This window comes from Temnothorax nylanderi, unplaced genomic scaffold, assembly GCF_030848795.1.
Source record: "Temnothorax nylanderi isolate EJ_2023f unplaced genomic scaffold, tnyl_v1.0 TNYL_tig0250_pilon, whole genome shotgun sequence".
Taxonomy (NCBI): domain Eukaryota; kingdom Metazoa; phylum Arthropoda; class Insecta; order Hymenoptera; family Formicidae; genus Temnothorax; species Temnothorax nylanderi.
The window spans coordinates 33,384-44,895 of record NW_027249312.1 but is presented as its reverse complement, the minus strand read 5'-3'; the positions used below and the strand labels follow the sequence as shown (position 1 = coordinate 44,895).

General features: G+C 32.9%; 1 protein-coding gene across 4 annotated transcripts; it reads left to right on the top strand.

The window, feature by feature from the left end:
- Positions 1-145: 145 nt before the first annotated feature.
- On the top strand, positions 146-11,369 carry LOC139779920 (mitochondrial glycine transporter). 4 transcript variants are annotated; one of them, XM_071718440.1, is made up of 9 exons: positions 146-402; positions 1,878-2,159; positions 2,446-2,515; positions 8,974-9,092; positions 9,387-9,471; positions 9,549-9,728; positions 10,428-10,599; positions 10,739-10,995; positions 11,213-11,369. In XM_071718440.1, the coding sequence occupies exons 3-9, from the start codon at positions 2,498-2,500 to the stop codon at positions 11,237-11,239; spliced, it is 858 nt and encodes a 285-aa protein (XP_071574541.1). In that variant the 5' UTR covers positions 146-402; positions 1,878-2,159; positions 2,446-2,497; the 3' UTR covers positions 11,240-11,369. The 4 variants fall into 4 exon arrangements, with proteins under 4 accessions (XP_071574541.1, XP_071574537.1, XP_071574539.1 ...); XM_071718436.1 differs by lacking the exon at positions 2,446-2,515; XM_071718438.1 differs by lacking the exon at positions 2,446-2,515 and having other exon boundaries at positions 146-406.
- The last annotated feature ends 143 nt before the right edge of the window (positions 11,370-11,512 follow it).

Sequence of the window (11,512 nt, the reverse complement as noted above, 5' to 3'; positions counted from 1 at the left end):
ATTGGCTTAAACCGAAACTCGGACCAATTTCTAGTATCGTGTACACAGTACACGTGGGGCACAGTACAAGCCCCATGAGGCTAACCAATCAGAATGATTCCGAGATTCCGTTTTCCGAAATTCCGTCCTGCATGGGACATGGGACGGCATCCTTATCAGTCGACTGCGACTTCACACTCGTGCCGACCTTCCGCGACCTCGTGGGTCTCGCTCGTCATTTCATGTACCTTGTCGTCTCGACACAAAAAGTGGAATCGTCGGCAAACGAGTGTTCATGATCGACAGATCGGCCAGCGATCTCGCCTCCGTGAAAACGGCGTCTCGGTGGACCTGGTGAACGCGAATCGATAGGAATCCGCTCGTTTTGATTGACAATCACCACCAGAAACATGGAAATTTCCTGTAGGTGCGAGAAAACGATCGGCCTCACCAGAAATTTAACCTTTTGCACTTGTATTTTTGTCCTCAGATGTTGGAGTTAAAAGTTCCTTAAGTATTTTAACTATTTACTTTCAGAAGATTATGTAATTATACGAGATACATATACAAGAAATCGTGACGAAATCTTATGAAACCTAAAAATTATAGTTATAGTACAGCAACTTTTTGAATGAACCATTTCGACCTTATTACAGGTCGAAACATTTGACACATCTTTGTTTATATTTATTTAAATTATAATACAACTAGAAAGAGAGAGAGAAAGAGCTAATTGTAAGAACTAAGAACTAGTTTGAGTCATTAGCTCATTTTATTTCCTTCGATTTTTAATCTATTGAATCTTGAATTATTTTTATTTCTAAAAATTATGTTCCTTTTTTCTTCACATTACGTCTTCTTCTTTCCTATACAAAAAGTAGGTCAACAAATTTATTGCAAGACCTAGTCGATACTCCGAGTTCAAATTAATACAGTGTAAAGGGTTACATTTGTTTTCTGAACTTTGTATTTTTCATCTTTCTCTTCTTTTTTCCCAGTTTCCAATTATATACCAATTTCATGTTAAATGCAAAAAAAACATAATGCAATACAGCTACAGACAACAAATTTGTTGCATTAAATAGAGCGTTTACAGCCGTTTTTTTGTAAGAAATGGCTCTTTGCTCTTTCTGATTAAGACATTTATTTCTTTTCTCTTTTTAAACTGATACTTTTTGCTTTATTGCCTCATTGCACAATTCCTATGTATCTTATTCTATTTAATACTGTCAATGATACATCCTTATAAATATGTACCTATATGTTAGCTGCCTGCTTGGATTACATATTACATGAGATACTGTATCTAATCGGCTTTAAACCAAGATGTTGGCCTTTAGAAGACAAATTTCATGATTAAATAATAACGCAACAAAGGCAACCCTTTCATAATTATCGTTGGAGCTTCCTAAATATTTTTATTTAAAAATGTTGGCTTTTGCTGCTCTTATCTGTCATTCTGGTATCACTTTATCAGCTTTGCTATCTTTAAAGTGTGAATTTATTATCATTTATCGCTTTTTGTTATTGTTCTGAAATTAAACAGTTCACAAATAAATTGCGTGAAAAATTTGAAAGACTTTAATCCCTTCGAAGGTGACTTGATAGAACAACAAGTTCTTTTGATGAATCTAGCAATTTTAATTTTTTCTATCATTCCGAATACACTTTTGAGAGAAATGCGTAAATAAATACATTTGCAGTGTTCATTTTTTTCATAATTTGGAGGCAACTACAACTTCAATAATTTTTTATTTATCCAAATATCATATACATTCTTTTCGCAATCACTACCTTATTTTATTCTCAAGACTTCTTTAGGATTTTTTTTAAAGCTAAGGTTTCTTTTCTTAATGTCTCAAATTGAATGAAACACTAATTAATTTTATAATTCGTAGACGTAAGAGAATTCAGTGGAAAAGAAATACGCCTGATCCAGTCGCAAGGATTCCACGAGTGATTCAGAGCGTTATCACCGCATGGAAAAGCGAAAAGGGTCGTCAGAGAAGTGATCCACGCTAGCATAAAGTACATCTCACGTTTTCGAATGAAATCACGTTTAAATCACGTTTCGTCGGCCGATAAGCCTGGAACTTTTTCTCGCACGAGCATGCCCCGATATGCAGGGGCAGGGTCACCCCATTGACCTCGACAGTGGCGAAACAAAGATAAACGGGGATGTAAGTAGAACCGACGCACGTTTCAAACGTGATTCAGTATCGTGCCAGCGCTACAGACGGCCTTAGATGGGAGAAATTTTTTCCGCTTCTCGAACAAACGGTCGCGTCGTTAGATTATAAAACTAGTAAAAATTAATCAAAATTAATTTTTTTAGCCTAGTGAACGCTCCGAATCGAATAACATAATAGATTATTGCTGAAAAACTTTGAGTGATTTTTTTTCAATTTTAATCACAGTTTCGAGAATAAACTTTGAATATACTATTCGTGAAATTTTGTATTATAGCGAATATTCGAGATTCGATAGTAAATACAAATTTCCGCATTGTTATACTATCATGGAAGCTCTAGGAACTGTAAGTATTTCGAATTATGAATAATTTTTAGAAGCTAGATTTATGCATTGAATTTATTTCATATAAATCTGTAGTTTAAAGGTAAAAAAAATCGTATCCATTATTAGAAATTTGGAGAAAACAGGATTTAAAGTTTATTATTTCTATGAAAATTTCCAATACGACTTTTTCTAAATTTATATCTTAAGAACTAGTAATAATGGACATAAGACCTTTACCATTATACAATTTAAATCTGATATATTGGAAAAAGTATTAACCCTATTTTAACAAAAACTCGAGATACGATTCTTTACCTCTAAGGTACAGATATTTGTTAAATGTTGCACGTACAATAGATAAAAGAAATATTTGTAAACTCCACCTCTTTTAAGATATTTTCACCCCCAAAAAATATTATTGCTATGAAATATTTTACTCAATACTATAAATGAAAAAATATATAATATGTTGTTGGAAACGCTTTTCAACAATATTCTTTTTTGATGCAACAATATTCTTTCTTTGATAATTATCCCACAAGAGATAAGATATGCAGGTACTTTTTTTAACCTATTATATATCTTTAAACGGATACGTCTTAAATTTTATCATTTTTGCAATGACGGAACCGAATGGAAAGCTCTATCGTTGCACAATATATTGAAACGCTTCTCTAAAAAAATATTATTCATTTCTATTCGTGAAATTGGAATATAATTTTATCACATTATATAACATATTCGTAACAAATTATCGTTAGTCTAGAAGCTCGTTTAAAAATAAAAAGGTAACGAATAAAAAGGTAACGCAATTGCAAGTTGTCTCATAAATGAGTTTTTGTTAATATCGCCCTGTGTGATTTTTCGCATTGCAAAAGATTCGCCATCATGACCGCAGGCCTCCCGCGAAGGAAGAATTGACAAACAAAAATAAGGCGAGCAATAAATCGTCAGACATTTTATTAATAAACATATATCATCCGATACATGCGCGGATGACAAATTTACGTCAAAAGAAGTTTATCTGATGAAACCCTGTTTTCGTCTTCGCTTATCAGCAGAAAGTAGAAAACAAATGGGTCCCCTGTGGCGCGAGTCACTCACATCGTTAAGTGTTAACATAAAAATCACGTGATGTTCGCGCTATTAGAGAAATCCGTGTGCGCAATTAACATATCAGCCCCTTGTGAAAAAAATAACTGTTTACCACGCGGCGATAATCCCGGGTCAAGTTATGACGATAACTATTGATATCGTGCACTCGGCCGAGATCTTTCGCTGCACGTGAGCGAACTCGTGTGACGAGAAATATAATAATCCACAATAATCGCTCACGACGATTGAGCTTCGCCCTGAGGTCCAATAGACCAGCTCGCATGCGTCTGGTAATCTTCGAATAAGTCTCCGACCTCCGACTTGTTTTCACTGGAAGGAAATCGAAGGATCGATACAGGGATGGCGTAACACACTAACAAAGAAACCTCGAAAAATTGAAAATTCTGATTTTAATGAAACTTTACACACATGTAGGAGAAAAGGGGATAGACGAATTTAGAAATTTTAAGTTGCAGCCTAAAAACGATTCTAAGAGGTAAAACCATCTTTCATATATAGAGCTTTTTGCTTTTCTGATATATCTCGGAAAGTATTCAAGAGATAAAAAAAATGTTTTATACAAAAGTTTTATGAATACCTCTATTTAACTACATTAATAATATTTCAGAAAAATATTTTCAAAATATTGTTAGTGTAGTTAAACAGAGGTGTTCTTACCATAAAACTTTTGTATAAAACATTTTTTAATATCTCGAGTACTTTTTGAGGCTGCATTCGGGGAGCGCGCTATTAGCGTTATTTGCTTATTCTATCCTTGTTTTACACCTAATAAACGATAAAGATAGAATGATGCAATAGCGCTAATAGCGTGCTCATCGAATGCAGTATTCGACCCGGTTTTACCCCTTAAAATCGTTTTCGGGCCGCACCTAAAAATTTATAAATTCATTTATTTACGAATTCTACATGTGTATAAAGTTTCGTCAAAATCAGATTTTTCGGGTTTGCGAGGTGCGCACGAGGGTGCTATTTTTTTAGGAGCGCTTAATGTCGCGTATGTTGTATAACTTGTACTACGTTTACGCGAGCGTTACTTCTGTAGTAACTTACGATAATTCCTTCGCGTAAACGGGATTTTGTAGTAACTTACGATAATTTACTCCGCGTAAACGAGTGAATTATCGTAAGTTACTACAGAAATAACGCTCGCGTAAACGTAGTACTGTATAGGTACAATGAAATTGAAACTTTTTTTTTGTCGATAAATTCTGAAATGTACAAAAGTCGTGAAATTACTGGACTTTGCAGCACTATCGATGCACTGAGCAATTAAGATTCGCGACTCTTATGCATTCCGAAAATTTTCAAAAGAAATTGTCTTAATCACCTAGTAATACTTAATGTATGTACGTGTGTCTTGTGATTTTCGGCCTTCGAATTCAATAATCTTCTTTTATAATATCTATTTTCTTTCAGATTGAACGATTGCCCGCGAGAGATATATGCGGTGGTGGATAGTCAAATATAACACTAACTGTCTGATTTTCTGATTAATTTTCCAATTTCAGAGATCAAATTTAATCTTTTCTCAAATTTAAGAAATTTAAGAAATTTATATTTTAAACAAACAAGTAGTAATCATTAGAAGATGTACATAATATGAGTAATATTTTTAAATTTAATAATATTAGATAGTTAATTTAGATATAAACGTAGCAGAAACCAATTTTTGGAAAAAATATAAAAACTTATTTACTATTTACTTATTCAGTTTATATTTAATAATTTTTTAGTTTGGTTATTGATAGTCTTTTTGCAATATTTATCTTCTAAGGCAATGGCAAACCACCGAGAGTATATCTTGCCAAGAACGCTTCTCTAAAAAATTATAGCCTTTCGGAATCGGCGTTAAACTGTAGGTCCCATATACAATGTGTATATAATCCACGTGCGCAACACATGTATATGAAGAGAAGCCACCACCCTCGGACACGAGTAGGGGAGACCGGGGCTATGTGTCCACCCTTTTTTCAAGTTTACTAAAAAACTAATAAAGATATTTGGCTAAAATTTTAATGGTATAACCTTTTAACCTTGCTATTAAAAAAAACAATTAGAATCGTTGATCTTTTAACATTTTAAAGAGGCGAATTTTTTAAGTGGACAAGTCAAGCGTAGACAGATAGCCCCATATGCGGGGCTATCTGTCCACATTCGAGGGGCTATCTGTCACCATAATAAAAAACACATTATTTATATTAATTTTTATACTTATTTATAATATTATTTATTATTAATATATAATATTGAAAAAACTTCCTAGTCGTTGGAGTCAGAGAAGTAGTAGGCACTTTGTGTAGATTTTTTGACAAGTTTCCTGCGTAGAGCTGACTTTTTTTTATATACGGTGGCATCAAACTGATTTGGAGTCTGTTGCAAAATCAATGGGATGAGTTTCTTTTGTCCCCTCAATTCTTTAATCTTTTTTTTTATTTGGGACCTTTACTTTATCCTCGGCAGCGTTTAAAATACAAAATATTCAATAATTTAAGACAAACTCATATATTTAACTTGACGTGTATTTTTAAAATAAAAATTTGGTGACGATTCTTGAATCGCAGGATCAAGTAGTTGCTCGTAGATCACTTTTTTACAGTAGCGAGTGAGAGCCCGAACATTTATTCCAAAGTCTAACGCTGTTTTTACGAAAAGATTCTCGCTCAATTTTGATTCTTTTAATCGCTCTAAATATAATTTTATTGGATATGTCTACCTTATCCGTCTCAAGGAAAGTCTTTCTTTTGTAGTTACGCACCATTATCTATTTATAAAAGAACAATTCGTCATTGAAGTGTGGACACATTGCCCCATCAAAAATAGGACAGATAGCCCCGACCACGTTTTTCAGTCTTTAACATGTTGCCAATTTTAGATAATGCGGAATTAAGATTTGACGCTTCTCACACCTGATAACTATGTATTAATTGATAATATTATGAATTGCTTACTTTAATTTGAGTTAAACTACTGTCGCACAGCAAATTTTTCGACCGTCGAAAAATATGATTAATTGTTTTCGCTTTTCTTTTAACTTATATAGCGTCTGCGAGAGGCATCGCAAGAAAACAAACAACATTTAAATATCTTACGTAGGCCATTTTTCAACTACTTGTTACAATGGTAGAGACATCTGTCTCTTAAAACTTGAGATAGCAGTACTGTGGACACATAGCCCCCGTAGACAGATAGCCCCGGTCTCCCCTAATAGGACTGAGGATGGAGGCTGAGGAAGTTTCATGAACTTTTAAAATTGAAAGATTTCGCCAATTTAAATATTCTTTCAAATCAAACGACTTGAATTGATATCTCTTGTAGAATAATAAAATAAACAATTTACAATAAAAGCAATACATACTATTAAATTATTGAGAATATATTAACCATTTTCTTGATATACAGGATGAGTTTTATTTTGTATGCCAATTATTTCCGCCAATTATCTCAGAAAGTATTGGTTTATTGGGGTTTCAGATAAAAGTTGGAGGGTTTGAAGGGGGCCAATAGACAATCTTATTAAATTTTGGGTTCGAGGCCCATATTGGGCTCAGTAGAGCCCAAGTAAAATTTCTTAAATGGAAATCCTTATTTTTTATTTTGTATCATCTTTCTCTATTAATTAATTTGAACAACTTTTGTCTGAAACATTTTTTTTTGCCTAATACTTTTTGAGATATTCAAGAAAAGCTTGATAACTTTTTCAATATTTAACCCTTAAATGCCACCCGGGGTCCAGCGGACCCCAGACCCTTTAAAATGATATATTTTCAAATGTTCCCGCCAAATATGGAGCTCATATTTATTTATTTATTATTTTTAATTTTTTTGATTTTGGAGCCAACATTTTAACTGTTGGCGATCTTAATTTTTTATACTATGTTGAAATTGAAATTTTAACAATATAAGCATTTTATTCTCTTTTCTAAGCCTTGAACAACATTGAAAATAATTTTCATAACTAAATATCAAAAAATCAATAAGTAAGGAGACATTTTTCATGCTGGGGTCTTTTAGACCCCATGTGTCATTTACGAGATTCTTGAGAGGTGTGGCATTTAAGGGTTAACTTACGATATTTGATGATTATTCATTTGAGGAAAAAGTGGTATAGGACTTTTTGACTTGATTTGGTCTCAAGAATATGCTGTTGTAACAGTAAAAATTTAAAAAAATTGGGAAATTTTTTTAAATATTTGTAAATACATGAAAGCTCCAAGGAGATGCATACACAAATATTTAAAAAAAATTGGAATACTATTGCAACAGCATATTTTTGAGACAAAATCAAGTCAAAAAGTCCTGTACCACTTTTCCCGACAAGCAATTATCGAGATATCATGAGCTAAATATTGAAAAAGTTACCAAGTTTTCCTTAAATATCTCAAAAAGTATTGGGCAAATAAAAAAATGTTTCAGACAAAAGTTGTTCAAATTAATTAGTAGAAAAAGATGATACAATAAAAGCTGGGGGTTTTCATAAAAAAAAATTTAGCTGGACTACTGGGTCAAATACGGGCCCCAAACCCAAAATCTAATAAGATCGTTTATTGGCCCTCTCTGAAACCTCCAACTTTTGTCTGAACATTTTTCCAATAAATCAATACTTTCTGAGATAATTGGCGAAGGTAATTGGCACACGAAATAAAACTCACCATGTATACAGGGTGTTTAAAAAAAAGTGGCCCATATTTTGAGAGCTAGTATTCATCAAAATAAGAAGAAAATGTCCATTAAATGTGGGTCCTAAATCAAATATCTGTTGAGATATGGACCAATCTTTATCATATACTATAGGAGGTGTTCTATGTGGTTCCCATTCATTGTCACACATTTTAAAGAAAAAAATACACATTCCTACAATGTTTGTACGTCGTCGATGTGTTGAATACACCAAGGTCTTCAAATGATAAACATTGTCCTTTTCTTATATTAGTTGTGTTATTTCTGCAGTGCAGTAAAGTTTGACCGTTAGTCGTTATCAGGTATCGATGACATACAAACATTGTAGGAATGTGTATTTTTCTACTTAAACCACATAAAACACCTCCTATAGTATACAATAAAGATTGGTCCATATCTCAACAGGTATTTGATTTAGGACCCATGTTTAATGGACATTTTCTTCTTATTTTGATGAGTACTTGCTCTCAAAATATGGGATACTTATTTTTTAAACACCCTGTATATATAAAGTGCTAATTTATCTAATATATCTAATATAATTATCTAATATAATTAACTCTAGATCGATGAGTTAGAAAATATTGTTAAATTAAGATTACGAATTTTAAGATAACTTATAGACCGTTATTCACAACGACGAATTCGAATGAGCCTTTTCTTATGATTTTCCTATGTTCACAGTACCCTATTTTGAAGTCCTTCTTGGCGGGCTCGTTCTCTGGAACATTCTCTACGATCCTCTTCCAACCGCTGGACTTAGTGAAGACCAGACTTCAGAGCAGAGTCAATGCCCCTGTTGGGTAAGATTAAAGTTTGCTGTAAATAAAATCCGCAGTTAAGACTTTTTTATTTTGAATATATAATCGGGATTTGTCCTCTTCTAATTTCTTAAAATCTATCATACTTTTAAAATTAACTACTTAAATTATTTAAAATTACACTTTTTACTTAATTCAAACTTGAGTTTTTTGTAATTAATTAATTTTATTAATTTGAAATTTAATTCTTATCTCACGAGTTTTAACTTGAAAATTGTTATTTTAAACTTTTATTTTTCAAATAATTACCAATTAACTTTCCGGATTTCTTAATAGATCGCCAAAAAATGGAATGCTGGGCACAGTAGCATACATCGTTCAGAAAGAGAATATCTTTGGACTCTGGAAGGGCATGACACCAGTAAGACGTTGCTCTGAAGATTGACATGGAAGGTTGATTCACATTGATATTACGACATAATGGATGTTAATTTGCAGTCGATAACCAGAGTGATTCCTGGTGTGGGCTTGTACTTTTCGTCGCTACATTGGCTAAAGCATGCTTTCAATCTGGAAGAACCTCTGACGGCTCTACAGGCCATCTCCTTGGGCATTACCGCGCGGTCTATGTCCGGTGCTTTGCTGATTCCCATCACCGTCGTGAAGACACGATTCGAGGTATGTTCAGAAAATAGAGGAAAAAAGAGATAACAGAAATGTGGACAGTGAGAGGATATGAAATAACATAATGGGACTCTTGTAATTAAAGAGGGAAGAGATACTGAGAAAAGGAAACGATAGAAAATGGAAGAAAAAAATTCTAAAGCACAAGAAGAGTTTCTGCAAAATTGCGCTGTTAATATTATTCGTAAAATATAATTTAATACATACTTTTGTAATAGCATGACAATATCTAAAGATATTTCATAAGTTTCGATCATATGGGGATCATTTTATGATTATTTTTAGTCTTTTTAACCCTTAAATGCCACACCTCTCAAGAATCTCGTAAATGACACATGGGGTCTAAAAGACCCCAGCATGAAAAATGTCTCCTTACTTATTGATTTTTTGATATTTAGTTATGAAAATTATTTTCAATGTTGTTCAAGGCTTAGAAAAGAGAATAAAATGCTTATATTGTTAAAATTTCAATTTCAACATAGTATAAAAAATTAAGATCGCCAACAGTTAAAATGTTGGCTCCAAAATCAAAAAAATAAAAAATAATAAATAAATAAATATGAGCTCCATATTTGGCGGGAACATTTGAAAATATATCATTCTAAAGGGTCTGGGGTCCGCTGGACCCCGGGTGGCATTTAAGGGTTAAAATGAAACGCGCAGATTATGTAAGTATAATTCTGTATTGTGCAGAGTGGCGTTTATAAGTACAATAGTATCAGCGAGGCTCTTAAGTTGATCTACAAGCAGGAAGGAGTCAGAGGTTTATCGAGCGGTTTGGTGCCCACTCTTTTGCGGGATGCGCCTTATAGTGGTTTATATCTCATGTTTTACACCCAATTGAAAAACGCTGCTGCCAGTACAGGTATTCCTTAAAGCTATTTTAGTTATATTAATCTATCGTATATCGTTAAACGACGCGATATTATTAAATTAATTATTCATGAACTTACGTTAAAAATGTTTTACATAAAAATTATAAACTTATTTATGATTTTTTACAGGAGTGACGAACAATTCGTCGGCACCGGTTCACTTCGGCTGCGGAATCTTGGCTGGAATTTTGGCGTCCATAGTGACGCAGCCGCCGGATGTTGTCAAAACGAAGATGCAGTTATATCCGAACGAATTCAACGGTATCTATCACGCGACGTTCTTCGTTTATAAAAAGTACGGCGCCTTAGGATATTTCAAGGGTATTGTTCCTAGAATGCTGAGGCGGACTTTGATGACCACCATGGCTTGGACCGTGTACGAACAGGTAATTTTATCCATCAAGTAAAAATTTGACCACATGAAAAAATGTTCATTTTTCAAACCTTGCGGAAATTATTCTTATTACATTTATTAGTGTTACATGATACTATTATTATTGAATATTAAAATTGTATTTATTTAAGTAGATATATTTTGCACCAAGCAAGGATTAATTATGAAAATAATTAATTAAATAATGTATATTTTATTACACTATTCAGGTTACGAGGCAAATTGGTTTGAAGTAAACACGCTGTTGTTGCACGAACTGTTTTATATCAGAAGAAGACTGTGATGTACAGTATTAGCATAGACTGTTTATGTACTATTAAGCTCATATATTTATTTAATAAATTATATATTTTTGTAAGATTATAACTGTGTATTTATATCAATTCTCATATAGATTTTTTGTTTTGTACTTTATTCTTTTTATCTTCCTTAATTCAAGTAGCTCTATATTTTATTTTAACAATATAATTACGATGAAAAACTGATAGATCCGAGTTAAATTTGTTTCA

Excerpts from the sequence above, each read along its gene's own strand:
- LOC139779920 (XM_071718436.1), top strand. The coding sequence starts at position 2,100 with ATGCAGGGGCAGGGTCACCCCATTGACCTCGACAGTGGCGAAACAAAG. Across the intron at positions 2,160-8,973 it reads AAACAAAGATAAACGGGGAT|TACCCTATTTTGAAGTCCTT; the intron begins GTAAGTAGAACC and ends CTATGTTCACAG. Across the intron at positions 9,093-9,386 it reads AGAGTCAATGCCCCTGTTGG|ATCGCCAAAAAATGGAATGC; the intron begins GTAAGATTAAAG and ends ATTTCTTAATAG.